We start from the raw sequence: 22178 nt of genomic DNA, 5'->3' as shown, positions 1-22178 counted from the left end.
TTTACTGTGCAAGCAATGATATCAGTCCATAATTCTTCTCATCGCCTTACCTCTTTGATACATGAAGAAATAACACTATCTTCGGAGTGGCCAATATATAGTTGGATACCATCAATACCTTGATCAAAAAACTACATAAGTCTGTAATATTAACATGGTCCTTTACAAAAAGCATGTGCCAATACAAACTTCAGAAACTGACTATGATTAAGTCTGTCGCCAGATGCTGCCAGCTAGAGGAAGCAACCTAGTGAAATAAAAACTGCAGCTTCCTTGTCCCTTAATGTCTTACATGAAAAATACTAAATTCACTGGAGATTTTTATGAATTAAGAGAATACTACCTCATTATGATCTGTTGTGTATAATTAAGAACTTCTTGTTGGTACAGAAAAGAGCTTGGGATGAGGAAAGGCTGAACTAAACAACTGTACGTGAGTTGATAATAGCTGTACATACCTTAATGGATAGATGTCTTCGGTGTAGTGGAGGCAAGGCTAGCGTCCAGCAGCCGGGCGGAGGACATGAATCACATCCAGGTACGCTGGTGCTAGCACGGATCAGCAAGTAGAGGAGGTTGACTGGGGAGATTGGCCGCCACCGGTGCTCTGCAAAAGACCAGCAATCGTGGATTCATTGCACGGGAGCGTGCGAGATCACGAGAGTTCCAGCCCAACACGCGGTTGACAATCTAAAATATTAGGTGTTTTTTCTAGATCAAACGCAGATGCCTATACGGTGTTACATGGGTTAATCCAGACTGTAATAATTCGGTCCCATCGAGATTAATGGCTCCTAATTACTAATTAACGTGGTAATTTCTTGGGAGTCTGTAATTAGTATATGTATAGATAGATGACTAACTAGGAGAAAATGGCTGCGGTGATGAAGATGTCAGCTGCTATGGAGGTTAGATGGGAGATGGCAGCGGCCAGGGTTGGAAGATGGGTTCTGGTTCTTCGTTTTGCAAATGGTACTCTCCCTTTTGAGATTCTGATGCCGACCCCTTTCGAGATTTTGGTCAGGTGGACCTTCTGGAGTCAGTGGTGTGGGTTATGATCGGCGGTATGAGCGGGCGCGCTCATATCATGGGCCATCGTGCGCTCTGAGTCGATCCCCGCGCCTCTGGTTGACTTGCCTCTTTCACAAAACTATTGTATTTCCTTCTTTGCATTGATATTTGATCATGTTAAATCAAAGATTTCGCGATCTCACGCATTCACTAGTCACTAGTGTCCATATCGGAGTGATATTCAAATATTAGGATTTATGTTGTCTAAACAACGGTGTGATGAGCAAAAAAATATCACTCATCACGTGCAGCACAGTGGCTCATCCAACTCGGTAGACCCATCAACACGCAAGCAGTGCGAAAATTCCCGAAAACAATCATGTGCGTGTGAAGGATCGATGCTTTGGTGTCTAAATCCGGATTCAAACGTCTTTTGAAATTTTGAACATGATTTTTAAAATGAATAATTTTTTAAAAGCAAAAACTTTTTAAATTTGTGAACAAATTCTTAAAACCTCAACCTTTTTATTTTGAAAAACACGAACATTTCTCAGAATTAGGAACAACATTTCGAAAGCACAAACGATTTTGAAATTCTGCGACATTTTTTGAATTTGAGAAAATGTTTTGAAAATATTTTTTGTAATTCACAATTTTTTTCTTATTTGTAACTAATTATAAACCTGCGAAATGCTTTTTTTCATCCAAATGTTTTTTGAATTTTAATTTTTTTGAAACAATTAAAAGATTGAATTCCTAAATTTGTGGCATTCCTAAAAAAGTTGAAAACATGATCATTTTTTGAAATTTTGATAAATGGTATCCTTTTAAAAATTTCTGAACATCTTTTTGATAAAAGAAAACCAAACTTGAAAAAGGAAAAAGTAACATGAAGAAAATAGAAACAGAAAATAAACGAAAACGGGCCAGCCCAGTCATGAGCTCTCTTGTTCTATGCCCCGACTACTTGACGCAGCACGCGTCAATAGGGTTTTCCGCTGGTGCGCTCCTATAGGGCGTCTTCAGCGCCATGAACGTGAGCCAGCTCTCACATGCGCCTCCAAGCATAGTTCGATCCTCACTTGGCTGCTTGCTATGCAGCCGATTTCCCTTTTTTTGTCGGTCAACATTGATCAGTCGATGATTGATGAGTTGACCAGTCAACATTGAATTTTTTTCATAATATGAATACAATTAAAATCCAATTTTCTTCTGGCAAATTTAGAAATAAATCATGAATTCAAAAAGTTCAAGGATTTCCAAAAATAGTTCGCAAGTTTGAAAAAGTTCATCCAATTGGAAAAGCATTCACAAATTTGAAAAAAAGTTCATCAATTTTGAAAAAATATATTCAGTAATTTAGAAAAAGTTCATTAATTTTTTAAAAAGTTTATCTATATTTAAAAATGTTCTTGAATTTGAAAAAAGTTCAGTGAATTCAAAAATGTTTGACAAATTGTAAGAACATTCACCTATTTTGAAAACTTTCTGAAATTTTAAAATATCAAAATTATAAGAAAGTTGATTAATGTGAAAAAAGTTCACGAGTTTAGGAAAAAGTTAGTGCATTTTGGAAAAATGGTTATCTATTTGATGAAAAAGTTTGTGAATTTGAAAAATAGCAAAAAAAGGAAAGAGAAATAAGAAGAATGAAAAGAAAATGAAGAAGGAAGAAATGACTGAAAAACATGTCTTTAATCATTCCTTTCTGACATGGTCAGATGGTTATCGCGTCTATCAGAGAACTTTCCCGTGGCGGGTTCGAGTCCCAGCTAGCGCGCATTTGTTGCAGTTAGGAAAAAGGAAGTGTAATGGGTCGGCCCAACTTGACGAGGGGGTGTGCGCCGCTTGGAAAATAATGAAGGAACGGGCTGGCACCATTCAGGAAACTCCGTTTTCCGCTGCTATGTTTCACATAGGTTGCCTCGCTAATTACTTACATGAAGAAATACATTTTTAGGGGTCGTCTTTTGTCGGTTAAACCAAACCTTCGTGGATTATATCTCCTGTGTACACTCACAAAAACATTAGTCCCTTAACCCATTTGTGTTTAATACTCCAAAACCACTAAGGAGGCACTGGATGCACTTACAGGAGTATGGCATTACCACCACTGGAGAGGGCCTGAACTTGTATAATCCTATGAGTATACTCCCATCCTACTAACTGATAGTGACGGTTGCCTCTACATTGACACCCGATAGTATTGTCCGAATTATATCCACGATAGTTTGAGCCCACCATGGGGCAAGGGTCTTTCGACATCATGGTGGGGACAGATTCTTCCTCGATTCTTGCCAGCAACATCCGTTTTGGCGTCCTCAAGTTCACCATTGATGGCTCAGGATGGCATCTTCATGCTCCGTTGAACAGTTCTGACCTGCTCGCACGTCGCAGCATCCATTACCGGGCCAATGAGTTGGCTTTTCTAAGCCTCCAACTCATATCTTCACAAAAGCCAGCTGGACTAGCGCCACGGTGTCGCAAGAAGCGCTCATGCAAGCATCGTCCTCAGTTTCATTGTCCTATGACCCAGCTCGTTGGGATGATGGACACCGACTTTCTAATCCCTCTACTAGAATCCGACACTAGGGAGGTGGATAGCTTCGGTGCCGGGGGATCCATGGCAGATGTTTTCATGGTTGGCACACCGGCCCCACAATCTAGTCTTCATGGGGCTGCACCATTCGATCCATCTGCTGCAGCTCGCAATGTTGCGACAGGTGACAGACAGTGTGGCTGTTCGCAACTCACACAGGAGGAGTGGGAGACCGATCGATGAGCAGCTTGTCAATAACCCAATCCTAGGGGATTCACCAAATAACAAATCCCTTGATGCGGCACGCCATACCACCTTGGCGAAGCGTCCTCGGCTGGCGCAGATAGGTTATCAATTAAGTTTTCCTTATGTTCAACTAGGCTCTCATGTTAGTAATTTTGAAGTATATTTATGTTTTCTTTCATGTTGTTGGTAGTTGTAGTTCATAAAATTTGGTATAGTAGATTTATATTGTGTCTTCTAATTTTTTAGACGTTGTTAAATTAATCATGCCATGCAAGATCACAAACATCTCAATATATGTTAACGAGGTCCATCCCCGAGGGAATAATTATGGGCACTCATTCCGGAGATACTACAACACCAGGCGCCGGCTCCCCCTTGTGCTTGTTGGTTTCAAGTCATCATGGATTACAACACGTGGTGCCCCTCTCATTATATTGGAGGCCTAAGGTACACGTGTCTGACTTTTGTACGACTCGTACCATTACCACTACCAATTACACCTCAAGTCCAAATGTAACCCCGTTGTATATATATTCGACACAAACTCAACAGATTGTAAATGTTGTCCCAGACAAACTTTAATTCGTTGGTCTGCTACTCTTCACAGTTTCTTCTTTAATATGTGATGTGCACACCCATGCATATTTGATAAAAATAAATAGAAAAGACTACATTGCGAGCTTATAACAAATTAGTCAGATTTACTTGGGAAGGCCTTGGCCGGGTGGATCAGTATGAGTCCAGACTCTAGCCATTCTGGCCATGGAAAATTCTATAATAGTAAGTCATAATGTTATATCAGGAGGTTTATCACCTCCAATAATGGACTAGCAACCTTGGAGAACAATAATAATAAGACCTCTTCCAACGCACAGGTGCTTAGGTGAGGTGCTAAGAGCATTAAATAGTTTAGCAACTATAGTCCCCAATGCATAGACGCTTCACTTGTTGTAGCCAAGCTCTCTTCATTTAATTACTTAGCTACTAAACACTTTCATGCATTGGTTAGTTTGTTTCATTTAAATGTTTTGCCTAGATTCACGCGCTTGGCATTGGTTCTTCCTAGAGTCACCAAATCCATCTTTCTCCTCTTAATTGTCTTGCCACATCAAATTTTTTGCCTATATAGCATGCTTAGCTTCTGTACAAGATGGAGTATTGGGAGAGGCCTAATTGACTAGCAACCCTTGAGAACAATAATGGACCTGGCGACAAAATCCAAACTTCTTGTAAAGGTCGACACCTAGCTGCAAGGAAGTCCGCCCAATCCCATGCATGGTTCAGGCCGGCACCCAAGAGTTGATTATACTAGCTAGTGTATGTAATAAATTATGGATGTATCATCCTCGATCCTCCGCCTGTTGGTTTTGTTTCCACATGTTATCCAGATGCATATATATATGGAGGCCACAAGTTACAAATTAAACTATAACATTGTGAGGAGTTATAGACTTATAGCACCAAACCAACAAGGGAAACAACAATGGAAATAAGCCTGGTGCTGATCGTTCTTGTGTTGTGCTCCAGTGCTGCTACCCTAGTTACTTGTAGTAGCGCAGGGTTCCACATGGAGCTGACCCATGTTGATAGCAAGGGGACCTACACCGCGGCAGAGCGCGTGCAGCGCGCCATGGCCAGCAGCCGGCAGCGCCTGGCGTCCTTTGTCGACGTGACTGTGCCGGTCCACTGGAACACTAGCCAGTACATCGCGGAATACCTGATCGGCACCCCACCGCAGCGTGCCGAGGCCCTCATCGACACCGGCAGTGACCTCATCTGGACGGAGTGCTTCGCCTGCAGCCAATGCGTTAAGCAGGGCCTGCCCCACTATAACGCGTCCAAGTCAGACACCTTCCATCCCGTGTCATGCAACGACGCCTTGTGCCTGGCCAGCCAGGAGCACTGGTGCCGACAGGACGGCAGCTGTGCTTTCGCGGCTTTCTACGGCGCCGGCGACGCCACAGGGTCCATCGACACTGAGGTCTTCACCTTTCAAAACGGCTCAGCGAGGCTCACGTTCGGCTGCGTCGACACCATGATGATTCCTCCGGGGTCCCTTGACGGGGCGTCCGGCCTCATAGGGCTTGGCCGCGGCCCCCTATCGCTCGTCTCTCAGGCGGGCGCCAAGAAATTCTCTTACTGCCACACTCCCTACCTCCGCAGCAACGCCACTGCCGGTGCCACTAGCCACCTTTTCGTCGGCGCCTCGGCGAGCCTTAGCGGCGACAGCCCTGTGATGTCCATGTCTTTCGTGCAAGGCCCTAAAAAGTACCCATTCTACTATGTTCCACTTGTCGGGATAAGTGTGGGACAGACAAGGCTGCCCATCCCACCAACGGTGTTTGCTCTAAAACCAAACGGCACACGCGGCGGTGTCATCGTCGACTCTGGCACCCCCACTACGGCTCTCTCTGACGGGGCGTACAGGCCCCTGCGCGAGGAGCTATGGAGGCAGCTGAACGGGAGCCTCGTGCCGCCACCTGCTGACAGCAAGATGGACCTGTGTGTGGCGGTGGCGCAAGAAAAGACAGTGCCGTCCATGGTGTTCCACTTCAGTGGCGGAGCGGACATGGTGTTGCCGCCGGAGAACTATTGGGTGCCGCTGGACAATTCCACGTCATGCATGGTGATGCATAGATCCAACGACATGAGTATCATCGGCAACTTTCAGTTACAGAATATCCACCTACTCTACGACCTTGCCAAGGATGAGCTCTCTTTCCAAACAGCCGACTGCAGCTCACTGTGATCACGCATCCGTTCCACAGGAACTCACAGCTTGCATGGCTAACAAGGACGGACGAATTTTTCTTTTTTATGAACCGCACACGTTATATCTACCCCTAATCTATACCTACTATTATTAAACGGAATTCTATATCTTTATCTTTACCTAATATTATGGACGCCGCTAACTGCCACACGTGTGGCAGGAAGGGAGACGCACCACACGTCTCTAATGCAAACAGATTGCCACGTCATCGCATGCATGCATGTAGGAATCTTTTTGGATTTTCAGTTTTTAAGATGTTTTACCTCTTAAATGAAAAATCCGATTGAAGATCCGTTTTCACCATTAAATTCCTCGCGATGAGATCTTTGAAACTAGGTCTCATGTTGATATGTTTTGATGATTTTTTTTGGATTAAAAGTTGCCATGATTATTGCATATGAATTGCCATGATGTTTACACTGAAGTTGCCATGATATGTTTCAGCTATTTTCTTCTACATTTAAAAATAAATTTTGAAATTTATAAAACGGGGAATTAAGAAACTAGACTTGCCATGAACCATAAACTAAAATTGCCATGATACATGCACGTAAAATTGCCATGGTTCATACAAAAAATAATTTTCATGATCAAAGTAATTGACGTATAATTTACTAATAAAGAGGCTATTGCTTCTCACCACCGTATAATTTTGTCCGTTCACCTCGCCCATATTATATTTTTATTACTAGCACAAATGCCCGTGCGTTGCAACGTGAGATTTTTTTTGCAAGAAGCATCGAGAGAGGTAATTGATGTGTCCATCAAAATGGTCTCCGCAGCGGTGGGGCGACATAGCGAGGAGTTGCGGTGTTTCCACGGGTCATGTTTGGCCCGCGAGATCTTCATAGTGGTGGGGTTGGTCGGTGTGGTGGGCACCACTCAACTCGTGCCTTTTTTTCCTCTGGGTCGGCCTCGTATTTAGGTTATGGTTGCCTCCTCATTTTGTGGCTGCACGGTGACCTTCGGGGCATAATTGTTTCGACGACACTCTCCTACGATGGCGTAACCGGATGGATTACTAATTTAGTGAATCCCATTTCATTGCCATAATCGGTGCATAACCAGGTAGTCTCTTCTTTACCAGGGTGTATTTTCTTTAATTATTTTAGTGCTTACTTGTCTATATTTTTTTAATCAGAGCCAAACCAACATATCCTCTTTTATTGGCATGTCCCTACAATTTCTTTTAATTATAGCCAACCAACATATTCTCTTTTATCGTCGAATGGCAAGTGGAATGCACAACGGTTCGCGTCCGGGTTAGGCCACTGGCAGTTAACCAAACGACGTGTGTTTGTAAGACACGAATAAAAATCCAAAACGATCGCTGAGTTGAAAGATTAGACTCATGACCTCAATATCTAGAACACATGCTGCTTGCCATTCGAACAAACAGGTCCTGCTAAAAAATGGCCAAAACGAATGTTTAAGAACATAATGCAGCGTAACATTCGAAACATTCTTTCATTGTTTTATCTTTTTTGAGATTTTCAAAAAATAAAGTAAAAAATTATGAAATTTTGATTATTCTTTGAAATATGAACAATTTTTGAAATCCGGATTCTTTTTCTAAAAAATGCGAGCATTGTTTTTGAAAATTTCATTAAATTTGGAAAAATATGAACAAAACTTGAAATGGTTCTTTAAAATTCACAAACATGTTTTGAAAACATGAACCTCCTTTTAAGAAAACAATTTTTTTTAATTTGTGAAAATGGAAACATGTTTTGAACATTGAAAACAATTTTTTAAACGTGTTTTTCAAACACAAACAATACTTTAAATTTGTGAACACTTCAATAAGCATGAATATTTTCGAATTTGTATCATTTTCTAGAATACAATTTATTTTGATAATCTCAAACCATTTTGGAGAATGGAAACACTTTTTTTAAAATTTGAACATTTTCTAGTATTGAAAAAAATGGAATGAGTATAAAAACAATTTAAAGATCCAAACATATTTCAGAATTGGTGCAAAATTTTGAATTCTTCTGATTTTACGAAAATTTATACAAAAAATGGAATTCTGAAAAAAATGAAAAATAGAATTTATGGAAAAAACAGAAAAATAAAAAATAAAAATAAACCTGGAAATAAAAATATAAAAAATAAGAATAAAATGAAAAAAGGAAAATAAAAACAGAAACAGAATAGAGAAAAAACGAAAACGGGTGGACCCAATTTTGTCGCCATGTGCGTAATTTTAACTATTTGCCACCCTGTGCGGTAAATAATGTTTTTTTAGATGAACGGGCAGGAAAGAAACGGGCTTGCTTTCCTGGGCCGAAGCATGTGCGGCCCACGTACAAATTTCGGAACAAAACTGTTTTTCTTTTCTAATAGATGGACGCACAAAAATTTAGTACCACCTTGGATAGATCAAAAATCTTTTCGGTGGTGAACGGATGAAATAATTGGAGAAACACACCTTACTTTATTAGTTTATTAGTAGATATAGATATAGATGTATGAGAGGTGGTACTATTCTAACCTACGTATTGCGTAGGGCTACAACCAACTGAACACGTTTATGTTTTTCTTTTAGTACCACCTCGCTCCAAAGGTTCCGGCACAATGGTTGTAAGAGGCCTTATATTGTAGTCCCTTGGGATCCAGTTATCCCGCTATATATGGATAGTTTGGCCATTGCCACTGAACGATTAAGGCCCTGTGACAAGATTTCCTCTCCTTCCATCACCGCTCTCCAGATTTGAGAGGGCGAATTTGCTAGCTCATCTTGCAGAAACTCTTTCTGCAGGAAATACTTTGCCTTGAGAATGCGTGCATTGAGAGAATTTGGCTCCCGAAGGACGCGCCAAGCTTTTTTTTAGAAAAGGAGGAAAACCCCCGGCCTCTGCTTCTGGGTGATGCATGCATCCGTTTTATTAAAAACCTTATAAAGAAATACAACAGTAAGTCTGAAGCCACCGTCTAGGCAACATCTATCGCTACTCCTATCCAGTTGATGAAGGGATGCTGATAGTCCGGGCCTAATACCACAGACCTCGCAGCCAAACCTAACATCTAAGACCTGAGGCCCCAACCAAGCCACTTGCCGGGTATGGGGCATACACCGGTCCGGCGTGCTCTCAGAGACCGCAGCCTCCAACTACCACCACTCCAACTTCAGAGCTGTACTGACGCATCATCCTTTCCCGGCCTAGCTGCCGTCGACGCCACCACGTCGCCCAACGGCACCACCTCCCTGCGCGTGAACTGCTGAGCACGTCGCGGTCTCCAACGATACCCCTCAGCACCATGCCGCCAAGTACCACCAGCTGACATAGCTTGAAGTCTCTGGAAGATCTGTCGTGCGTAGCACCTGCCGACCAGGCATGACAAAGCGTAGCACCTGTCGGCCAGGCATGAATTGACATCTCCACCGAAGCTCCGTGCAAGACGAAGCCGCTCCACCTCCTGCCTCTGTAGTGCCGCCATCGTCCGATCTGGAAAACCACATCGTAGGGTTTCCCCCGGAGCAGCACGAGTGGGTCGACAGTAGTTACAGGACGATGCCTTCATCAAGGTAACGGCGCAGACCGCCACCATCGTTCGCCGAAGGCTTAGTTTTCACCGGCAACTATGTCTCCCCGACTCGCATCCGGGACTAGATTGCAGATCACGAGATCTGCTTACCCAGCCTCGGGCCGACCACCTCCGACGTAGGAGATGAACACCACCGCCAAGCTCAGGGTCGCCGTCCCGGGTGCCCGCGTGATGCAGATCAAGACCAGGAGCGCCACCGCGATCCGAAGCCGAACCGGAGGTTGAGCGACTGCAACATGGCCGTCATCGCCGCCACCCTCTGCGACTACAGACTCGCTGCCACACTCCAGCCGCCGTTGTCCGCCATCACCGCCAAGAAGATCAAGATCGGAGCCGCCGCATCGATCTTGAGCAGCTGACGCGCGAGCAGAAGACCGCCCCCGCCGAGCCGCTCGGGCTTTGCCCTGCAGCGTCACCGACGGTGGTGGAGAGGAGAGTGGTGGCGGGGGACCGGAGGAGGGAGGCGGGGACACCCCGGTGCAGCGCGGCGGCGCTGCACGGGAGCGGGGGTAGGGAGGAAGGGTCCGGCGGCGGCTCTAGATCGGATCGCGAGCACCTCCTGGTCGCTTGGTGAGCTAATAATTTAAGATAGAGTAGTTCAATATCTCTAAAGCCCAAACCTCCAAGAAATTTAGGGTTCGTCATAGTATCCCATGGGACCCAAGTGACCTTTGTTTCTCCTTGCTTGTTGCCCCACCAAAACATGCGTATAAGAGAGTTAGATATGCAAACATAGCCCTCTTGGTAACTTGAAACAGGCCATGGAAAACACTGGACCAACCTGAGCAACTGACTTGATCAGGATATCCTTTCCTCCTGTTGAAAGTAATTTTTTCTATTCATCCTTTTACTTTGTTCCAAATTCTGTCTTCGAGCTTGCTCCGTAACTGTTTGAACTGCAGATGAACCGAGCCAAACTCCGTACCGTCCCAGCGCTGCATGTACCCGCTTCAGCCTGGTGCACAGATTCGAGAGGCCCCCCATGTGCCATGCATCCTGCAGCACCACGTCAAAGCCTGGGTGCATGGTCCACATCTCTTCAAATCTGAAGCCGCGAGCGCTCTTATCATGATTAGACTGTTTGGCTGCGATTTTTATGACCAGTGCATGTGATCGCCTTCCTCAGTGGCTACATGCTCCACTGTGGTCAGCGGTAATATCTGCTTGAAAGCATACAGGTAGCTCTATCGAGTCACACTCGTACATTTTCTTCTCCGACCCGCTTATTGTCCCAAGTGTATGTATACCCGGAAAACCCTAGGTCCAGCAGCTCAAATTCGGCAAGACAGTCTCTGAATAATACCATCCGCGCGTTCCCTCTGTCGTTTCTGCCTTTATGTTCTTCTTGCCAACATGCCTCATTAAAATCGCCCGCCTCTAGGAAAGCGTAGTGCATCCCATGTTTTCTTACGTTGGTCCGTCCGTGGTTCGCCGTACACACCTGTGAACCTTCATGTTTTGTTATCACATGTGATATGTGCATCCATATAATACTGACACCATGCTTTGAGAGTTACATCCACTCCATCAAGCCACCATAGTGCTAAACCGCCACTTTTGCCCACACAATTTACTGCTTGGCCATGCCGGTAGCCCAAACTCCACCGAAGAGTATTTATCGCCTCCCCTCTCTTCTTAGTTTCACTTAGAAGACCACCGCCGGGCCGTATGACCGTATCAGGTCCCGGAGTTCGCCAACTGTTGAGTCCAACCCCAACCCTTGAGAGTTCCAGGCTAAGAGATTCATTGGTCTCGGCGGCCCCATGTCGAGGCGTCAGCCGCATTATCATTATAAGCTTCTAAAATCCTCTCAAACACTGAAGGGTTCGTCCTCACCCTTCTTCTCTTTCCCCCCACAAAGTCATCCGCCACCGTCATACGGTCACTATCCTTCGCTAAGCAAATCTGTTTAGGTCTCTGTGTGTGCTCCTCTGAGCTCCTCCTCCTTTCATCTATGTTTGGATCCTGGTCATGCCGATGCTGCCTTGCTTTGCTAACTAACGTGTTCAGGTGACGCTGGTGGCCATCCTGCTTCGAGCTGGACCCCTGGCCACCCAGATTCCTGCGAGGAAAATGCCCCATCCGCTGCTCCCTCCAGTGAGATTTGGCCGGGCTGCTCACTATCACCACCTGCTCCTTCAAGCTGGACATATTCGAAAGTAACCCAAGGAACCTTGTGATAATGGCGAATCAAGACTATGCTGTGACAAAGATCAAAGTCTAATTAATGCAGGTTGTTGTTTAAGTGGGAGGTGGTGTTCTCGTCAATAGAGAGGCGCCCATGGTGACTTGGTCGACCTTAAGTCAGTAGGCGCGTTATATGAGTGCATGCCTGTCCATTTATGTTGTATCTTGTGTTTCTCGGAAAAATGATGATCAATATAAATTGTCACAGGCATGTCACAAGAAAAAAATTATTACAGGATAACATCATTGTCCATTGTTTTACAAGATGGCAAAGTGCAAGTCTAGTCACACACGAGACAGTAACAATACTTGCCGTTCACACAATAAGCTTTCTTGGTACGGTCTCCCCAGTCCAACCGGCAGATATCCCGGCATTCTGGTTCTCAAACTGATGTACCCTTTGCCACTCTCTGTAGACAAGAACATACATCAATTAAATAATTCTAAATTGAGAAAGTTCTTTGGAGAGGATCAATTTTGTACCAGTAAGGGTGAAATTTCCTAGCAGCACAATCACCACAAAGCAAAGAAGAATAGTTTTCCCCTCCATGAGATCAGACACAAACTTATTATTCTCGCTTCTATCTCGGCATGTAGCAACATACACGGTGCTTGCTTTCTTTTACAGGCTAGCCCTATATCTAGAGCACATTTACTCCCAATTCACGCAAAATAAGATAAAGAAGATCTCAACTCATCGCTGTCCTTAATTTGTACAAATTGGTTGTATCTTTAAGTTGATATCCACTTAATGTTATTATATCTGTCTAGATTTGTGCGATATTAAATACTCCCCAGATTGAAGCAAATAAGATACTCCCTCCGTTCCTTGATATAAGGTGTATAGATTTTTGAGAAAAAGTCCGAAATATAAGGTGTATTGCGTTGCACCACTCATTTGAATAATTTTTTAAGGAATTTGATTACATTTCCTTATATTAGGCAAGCTCCTCTATTTTCTCATGTCAATTAGTCAGGTGTAATGTCGTCCAAAACTTCTGAAATTTTCCCTCCACGTGCGTTCTTTAATTTTCGTGCCAAAAACTATACACCCTATATTTAGGAATGGAGGGAGTAAGAAAAAAGCCACCGTATTACTGTCCTTAATTTGTAGAAATTGTTTCTATCTTTCAAATGGTATATCCATTTAATGTTATTATATTTGATTAGATCTATTCGATATAAATTTTGGAGATACTCTAGATTGTAGACAATTGAATGTGATCCGATCAAACCTATAGTATACTAAATAAAAAATAGCACTCCCCAAAAACAGATGTCCAATAATTTGATGAGTTCCATTAGTACTAGTTAGGCGTCCCACCAACTGCTCGCTGGTGTCGTACTTTTTTTTGCGTGGTACTTTATTTGTTGTGGATTGTAGTTTAACACTGAGGTGTAAATATATGAGTATTTGGAGAGATGGATACCAAGTTTTCGATATAGCTTCTAAAAGGAAAAAACTTTTGGTTACGACATTGCTAAGAATATAAGGTAGCTTAGCCTAATGCCATTTAATTCCATCATGTTCATCATACATCCTTGTACTCTTTGTGTGATGCTATCACACAAGTGTCTTCATTTACTTATCTGCATAGTGAGAATTACTAATAATCATTGCATACATGCAATTATTTTGTTTGCTAATAGCCGCTTGACGAGGTTATACCCAAGGAGTAGGCCCATACATACATATGGCCCATCCTAAGGCCGAAGAGTATCAAGAGAACGGTCCAAAATACAATGGCCAAGGACTATCAACCAGGCCCAATGAAGCTACAGGTCTAGATACAAGATACTAGTGGGGACACCCGCCATAGGACCAAGTGCCTACAGTCAGATTATCACGTCGGTCATCGAGAAGACGGGAGCAGTCAGACCTTCTATAGTCTGCTACGACCTAGGATACCGAGACCCCTACCATGTCTTAATTACATCCATTACTCAAAGGTAGTATAATCTAGTAAAATACGGCAGTTACTAGCAGTAATTGCCATGAACAGTCGGCCATGAACAACATTAATATTGGCCAGTTATGACACTAGTGCACTCCATATAAGCCGAGAGGAGGGCATCAGACTGAGGGTTGAACTTCCTCACGTTGTACCTTACATCGAGCACGAGAAATCACTAGGCACAGGGGAGCCGTAAGGAAGAGGAGTAATATCGTTATAAAGTTCACGAATTCGATTCATTTTGGTATCGATAAGTGAACACGAAATCTCGTCTTGTTCCCCTTGGTCCCGAGTCGATTACGCTTGTCGAAATCATTCAATCCATAAGTTTTTGTTTTTCCGATCGGAATTTGGGTCAGCTGAACACCTATTTTCTCTTTCAAAAGTGGTGATGGTGTGGGTAAACTCAATCTATATCTTGTTTCCCCTTTCCGAGGAAAATATCGGGGAAATCCGTGATTCATTTGGAGCTGTTTTCTAACAGACTCATTGACATGAGAGATTTGATGCGATGCGCCAGTCACTCGTACTACAGCGGACAAAGGTCACCGGCAAACGACCGTTCCACAATGGAACCTGGCACTATTGTTTGCCCTAAGGGTAGACACATGACATCACTATATTACGCATTTTTGAGATAAGAAAGTGGAAAATGCACTCTTCCCTTTTTTACATTCTAAACTCATGTTAATGGTCTGTTTTATTCCCAATTGTTGCCCGTGCGAAAAGAAAGAAGAGAAATTGGGCCATGTTTCCCGAGAGAGACCGCCTTCTCTCAGACCAGCAGTCTTATACTTATAGTCGACTGCTCTATGAAGATCTGACCTCTTTCCTGGGCTCTGCTTTCTCGTCTACGCTCCGACCAATTCAGTCAAAATCGAGAAAAAACAATGTTTCCTTGAAAAAGTCTAAGAAATAGTAGTAGTAGTCAAAAGTGCACTTTTTTCCATATATTTCGATTTATAGGGATCCCTATCTTTATCTCTATCCACAGAGATACCTATCTATATATATAGAGATTTTTCTCAAAATTGATCTAGACTATCCTCTATCCGGATAGATATGTCCCTATGAGCGACTAGGACGATCTTTTTTTATATGTTTTGGCCACGTCCGTTTCCGCTCCGAAGAGGAAGGTTTGGATCTTTCAATCTTATGTTGTGAGGGATGTGACCTATGTTAGGTCCATAAGATACCACAGCTTTTAGTGTTCTATGATTCACCTCCGAATAATGAGTAGGTAGTTCGATCCTTTTGATTCTTATCTTCCTAGTAAACGGGGATCCGGAGCAATAGGTCTAATTACTATATAAAGAAGACTTTTCTACAAAAGGACTTATTGTTCGAGTAGGAAGATTTCGGTTTTTCTCCTTCCCTCTTTTCAATAAGAATAAGTATTTGAAATGAAACAAATTCCTCTTCATTCTGTTGTGCTCAGCGAAGGAACTGCCTAAGCATACTTTTGCGGATCCAAACTTCTTTGTTCTTTCAAAGTCTTCTTCTTGCATATAAGAACACAACTTTTGCAATTCCTTGGATTTGAGTAGTAAGCGGCATCCCCTCTGAGTTGTCGGTAAGCGGAACCATTCTTTTTTTGTTCTTCTCCAGATTCTTGCCGGTAGGAATTTGCCTCTCCTTTTTCCAACTGATATGGCCGATAGGAATTTGCCTATGATTTTTCCAACTGATATGACGATATAGAAAGATCTCCTTATTTCAAAACCGCGGGTTCTCGCGTCATTTTCTTTAAAAGATGGGCAAATTACACGAGTATGGCATTACCACCACCGGAGAGGGCTTGAGCCTGTATAAACCCTTTTGTTCCCTCGCATCCTACTAACTGATAGATACGGTTGCCTCTATATTTACACCTGATAGAATTATCAGGATTATATCCATAATAGTTGGAGTCCACCACGGGGTAAGCATCTATCAACATCATGGTGCGGATGGTTTCTTTCTGGACTGCCGCTAGCAGCATAAGTTTCGGTGATCTTGAGTTTGCTATTGATGGCTCAAGATGGCATCTCGATGCTCCATTGAACAGTTCTGACCTGCTGGCACGCGGGAGCATCCATTACCGGGCCAATGAGTTGGGCTTTCTGAGCCTCCAATTCATATCTTCACAGAAGCCGGCTGGAGTAGCGCCACGGTGTCGCAGGAGGAGTTCATGAGAGCGTCGTTCTCAATTTCGTTGTCTTGTGAGCCAGCTCGTTGGGATAATTGTCACCGACTATCTAACCCCACTACTGGAGTCCGACTCCGGGGAGGTGAATAGCTTTGGGGCTCGGGGATTCAAGGCAGAAGTTTTCATGGTTGGCACACTGGCCCCACAGTCTAGTGTTCATGGGGCTGCACCATTCGATCCACCTGCTTCAGCTCGCAATGTTGCGATAGGGGACAAATAGTGTGGCTGTCCGCAACTCACTCGGGAGGAGCGGGAGTCCGCTGAGGAGCTTCTCAGTACCCCAATCCCACGCGACCCACTAGATAAAAAATCCCTTGATGCGGCACGCCATACCACCTCGGCGAATCGTCCTCATTTGGCGAAGATAGGTTATCAATTAATTTTTCCTTATGTTCAACTAGGGTATCTCTCCATGTTAGTAGTTTTGAAGAATCTTTATGTTTTCTTTCATGTTTTCGGTAGTTTTAGTTCATAAAATTTGGTCTAGTAGATTTGTATTTGTGTCTTCAATTTTTCTAGACATTGTTAAATTAATCATGCCATGCAAGAACAACACAATATATGTTAACAAGGTCCATCCCCGGGGCAATGATTATGGACGCTCCTTCCCGAGATACTACAACACCGGGCGCCGGTTCCCCCTCGTGCTTGTTGGTTTCAAGTCGTTATGGATTACAACATGTGGTGTCCCTCTCGTTGTATAGGAGGCCTAAGGTACAAGTGTCGACTCGTACCTTTACCACTATCAATTACACCTCAAGTCCAAATGTAACCCCGTTGTATATATATTGGACACAAACTCAACAGATTGTAAATGTTCTCCCAGACAAACTTTAATTATTTTGTCTGCTACTCTTCACCTTTTTTTTCTTTAATATATGATATGCACACCCGTGCATATTTGAGAAAAATATAGAAAAAAGAGTACTTTGCGAGCTTATAACAAGTTGGACAGGTTTACCTGGGAAGGGCTTGGCCGGGTGGATCAGTATGAGTCTAGACTCAGCCAGTCAGGCCATGGCAAATTCTATAACAGTAAGTCATAATGTTATATCAAGAGGATTATCGCGTCGAATAATGGACTAGCAACCATTGAGAACAATGGTAAAAACACACACTAGGATCTGGCGACAAAATCCAAGCTTCTTGTAAAAGTCGACACTTGGAGAGATCAGCGATGCAGCCACAGCTGCTAGCTAGCTGTATCTATAATGGTACAATTTTCGAAAATGGTGTACAACTGTCCTATGCCTATTTTGCCGTAAGGAAGTCCGCCCAATTCCATTCATGATTCAGGACGGCACCCAAGAGTTGATTATACTAGCTAGTGTAATAAATTATAGATGTATCATCCTATCCTCCGTCAGTTGGTTTGTTTCCACATGTTATCCAGAGGCATATATATGGAGACCACAAGTTACAAATTAAGCTATAACATCGTGAGGAGCTATAGCACCAAACCAACAAGGGAAACAACAATGGAAATAAACCTGGTGCTGATCGTTCTTGTGTTATGCTCCAGTGCTGCTACCCTAGTTACTTGCAGTAGCGCAGGGTTCCACATGGAGCTCACCCATGTTGATAGCAAGGGCGGCTACACCACGGCGGAGCGCGTGCAGCGCGCCCTGGCTAGCAGCCGGCAGCGCCTGGCGTCCTTTGTTGACGTGATCGTGCCGGTCCACTGGAACACCAGCCAGTACATCGCTGAGTACCTGATCGGCACCCCACCGCAGCGCGCTGAGGCACTCATCGACACAGGCAGCGACCTCATCTGGACGCAGTGCTCCAACTGCAAACAATGCGTCAAGCAGGGCCTGCCCCTCTATAACGCGTCCAAGTCGGACACCTTCCATTCCGTGTCATGCAACGACACCTTGTGCCTGGCCAACCAGGAGCACTCGTGCCGCCGGGACGGCAGCTGCCATTTCGGGGCCTTCTACGGTGCCGGCGACGCCAGTGGGACCATCGACACCGAGGTCTTCGCCTTTCAAAACGGCTCGGCAAGGCTCACGTTCGGCTGCGTGGACTCGCTGTTCATCTCTCCGGGGTCCCTCGACGAGGCGTCCGGCCTCATAGGGCTTGGCCGCGGCCCCCTGTCGCTCGTCTCTCAAGCAGGCGCCAGCAAGTTCTCTTACTGCCACACCCCCTACCTCGGCAGTAACGCCACTACCGGCGCCAGCAGCCACCTTTTCGTCGGTGCCTCGGCGAGCCTTAGCGGCGGCAGCCCTGTGATGTCTATGTCTTTCGTGCAAGGCCCCAAAGAGTACCCATTCTACTACGTCCCACTCGTTGGGATAAGTGTGGGACAAACAAGGTTGTCGATCCCACCCACAGTGTTCGCTTTGAAAGAGAACGGCACCAGCGGTGGTGTCGTCATCGACTCCGGCAGCCCCACTACGGCTCTTGCCGAGAAGGCGTACGAGCCCCTGCGCGAGGAGCTTCAGAGGCAGCTGAACGGGAGCCTCGTGCCGCCACCCGCTGACAGCGAGATGGACCTGTGTGTGGCGGTGGCGCAGGAAAAGAAAGTTCCGTCCATGGTGCTCCACTTTAGTGGCGGAGCGGACATGGTGCTGCCGCCGGAGAACTACTGGGTGCCGCTGGACAGTTCGACGTCATGCATGGTCATGGAGATATCCAACGACATGAGCATCATCGGCAACTTCCAGTTGCAGAACATCCACCTGCTCTACGACCTTGCCAAGGATGAGCTCTCTTTCCAAACAGCCGACTGCAGCAAACTCTGATCACCCACGTTTAGTGTCACTGGAATAAATTTATTTCAACTTCCATTGATATTGATGCTTCGAAGTTCGAATGAGTGTGATTTAGCATTTAGAAGTCAATTGATTTTTATTTATGGGAATGTTTGGGTCACAGAACATATACAGCCGGGGCACTTCAAACTCGCCTCAAACGCCCGGACAGACGGCCCGGTCAGTGATCGGTCAAAAAAATCCGACCAGACGGGCGCCTCAAACACGCGGGTTGACTGACACCCTCATATCCATCCCAAATATGGAGCGGATATGGGGAGGCCTGGGCGCGCTCGGGTGCGTGCATCACGTCAGTTCTGACCTATGCTAGCCCACCTGACCTCATGTATATTCATCCTCATCCGCTCCTCGGACCAAACCCTAGCTACTTCGCTCCACTCTACTCCGCCACCCAAACTCCCGTCCGTCGATCTCCGGCCTTCTCCGGCATGGCGGGCAGTTCATCTGACTCCGACCAGCACGGATCCATCGGTTGGGGTGTCCTCCCATGCGGGTCGGAGGAGGCAACGGCAGGTCCGCATTGCATTCCGTCGCTCCCGGTAGGACAATGCCCGACTGACTGTGGGATCTATCCGCTCCGACTCCATTGCATCGACACATCGGACGCTCATATCCTCTAAGACAGATCATCGTGGTCCTCCTAGGAGCTTTCCAGTCTATCTTTCCCCATCATGGGTCCGCCAGAGTATGAGTCCTACAGGGACCGGTGTGCCAGCATGGGAAGGAGAGGTTGAGGGCCGCTAAGGCCTGACTTGCCGCTGACATGGCGCAACAGAGGCGAATGATGCGGCAGCGCACGCTGCCGCAGAGGAGGAAGTCATCCGCGCACGCATTGTAAGAAGCGACAGCGGAGGAACAAGCGCTCTCTCGCCCAGGAGCAGAATGGGGCGGTCTGTGCCATGGCTAGAGTGCCCCCCCAAGGAGGAGAAGGAGGGTAATGACGGGTAGGAGAACTCCGACGATAAGCAGATTCGGCTTGATCCATACTGCGTTTTCGACCGTACTTCGGCGGAAAGGACGTCAAGGGCACTGCGAAGGGTAAGGGCAGTCATGGATGTTCTTCTAAATAGGTAGCATGTAGGTAAAAATGCCAAATTTTGGTAGTCCGATGGCAATGTCATGATGTAGTAGCCAGACGATGTGTGTAGTAATGCATCAGTACGCAGTTCCATGACTTTGTATGAATTTGTGGTATGCTAATTGAGGTGTTTATTTGTGAGAAGGGAACGACTATGCTAGTACTGCTACTACTACTCCATTTGGGAACGGAAAATTGTTTCGTGAAAATGAAGTCATAATGAAAACTCCGTGGAAACCATGTTTGATACTTTCAGAAAAACTATGAAGTATAAACATGTTCAGTTCAAAGTATGAAACCATGTTCATTTGGGAGGTAGAGAAGGAAAAAATATGCATAAACAACAATGTCGTACAGTTTGTCATTATTCATTGTTGACTTTGGTCATACCTCCTACAGTGGATTAAGATTCAAACTTCAAATTTTAAAACCTCGAAGAACCTCAGCTTTCGCACATATTGTAGTTTTTCAAACAATTTAAAACTTTGACAAACACATTTCATTTGGTTTTCAACTTTATTTGAATGTAATTTGAGCTCATCTTTCCCTAAAGTCAAGTATTAACTCCAAGGTATTTACTAGGTCTAATTTAATTAATTTAAGCATTTTGCATTAGTTTTATTTAAGTTTAACCTATGGTTTCAATGTTATAATCAAATTTTGTTTGAATTAAATTCAAATATCATTTTAATTTCCTGAAGTCAACTAATCACTGAAAAAGGAAATATGCCCTAGAGAATAATAAAGTTGTTATTTTATATTTCCTTATATCATGATAAATGTTTATTATTGTTGAGTAACGTGATTGTATTAGGAAACACGAAATCGACTAGGAATTATTGTGGCTTGTCTTGTACTCCAAGTAGATCATGTACTCCTATATATATGCCCATGAGGCTCAAGCAATACAACGAACAATTACACCAAACCTGTCTCTCCCTTCTAACATGGTATGTATCGCAAGTCGATCATAAACCCTAGCAGCCGCCGCTTCCGCACCCGCGCCCACCCCCAGGGCGGCCGGCCTCCATAACCACCGCCGGGTCCACGCCGCCCGTACCTAGGGTTCGTCCGTCGGTCGTGTTGACCGGCTGCCCTAGAGAGTCTTTTCCCCGAGCCTTGCTCCGGGGTTTTCTCTCTCTCCCGCCGGTCATCTTGATCGCGTGGTTTCTTTTTGGTTTCCCGATCTATTCTTGATCGGTTTGCGTCGCCCACCACCGCCGTCGACCCCGAACGCCTCTACTCCGACCCCGGCGCGACCAGCCGGCCTCTCCTCCGACCCGGCGGCCACGCGCGCCGAGGCGGCCCGTCAGGGCCAGCCGCCGTCCGCGCCTCGGTCTGCCTATCGCCCTGTGCCGGCCGTCACCGCCATGCTCCGATCGGAACACCTGCATCGCCCCGACCCGGCGGCCTCGTGCCATGCGACGCCCAATCATAGTTGTCTCTCGCACGCCGGCCCGCCCATCGATACACATCACCCGCCTCCGCCGCGTCTGCATGGCGGCCCGGCGGTCTACCTCGCCGGCCTCGTCCTCGGCTGCGTCGGGGCAGCTGCGTCAGGCTCGTCAGCTGCCTCAACTCGGGCACCGGCGTTGCTTTGGCAGCCCGGGTGCCGGTGCTGACAAGCTCGTCCGCACGACGTCCCACGCCGTTCGTCGTCGCCGACTTCATCTCGGACTCCGCCGTCACCAAGCCTCCACCGAGCGGCGTCCCTGACCTCGTGTGTGATCGGCTTGATCACCCGCTCGGCGCCGCGATCCGCCTCATCTCCGCTGCGCGACTGACCTGGTCCGTCGGTTACGCGCGCCTCCGCAGGTCCCGTGAAGATCATCCCCGAGTTCAGTGCGCCTCTCCACCGATCAAGCATCGGGCTGC

At 45.5% G+C, this 22178-nt stretch overlaps 2 protein-coding genes and 1 pseudogene across 2 annotated transcripts; 2 read left to right on the top strand and 1 right to left on the bottom strand.

Moving 5' to 3' along the window:
- Positions 1-5279: 5279 nt before the first annotated feature.
- On the top strand, positions 5280-6545 carry LOC125549611 (aspartic proteinase nepenthesin-1-like). The gene has a single exon (XM_048712969.1). The coding sequence runs from the start codon at positions 5280-5282 to the stop codon at positions 6543-6545; it is 1266 nt and encodes a 421-aa protein (XP_048568926.1).
- Positions 6546-15333: 8788 nt separating this feature from the next.
- Positions 15334-16011, bottom strand: LOC125549610 (annotated as a pseudogene).
- A 1918-nt stretch (positions 16012-17929) lies between these two features.
- On the top strand, positions 17930-19195 carry LOC125549609 (aspartic proteinase nepenthesin-1-like). The gene has a single exon (XM_048712968.1). The coding sequence runs from the start codon at positions 17930-17932 to the stop codon at positions 19193-19195; it is 1266 nt and encodes a 421-aa protein (XP_048568925.1).
- Positions 19196-22178: the final 2983 nt, after the last annotated feature.

The sequence above is a fragment of the Triticum urartu genome, chromosome 3, assembly GCF_003073215.2.
Source record: "Triticum urartu cultivar G1812 chromosome 3, Tu2.1, whole genome shotgun sequence".
Classification (NCBI taxonomy): domain Eukaryota; kingdom Viridiplantae; phylum Streptophyta; class Magnoliopsida; order Poales; family Poaceae; genus Triticum; species Triticum urartu.
This window is presented reverse-complemented; position numbering and strand designations above follow the sequence as displayed.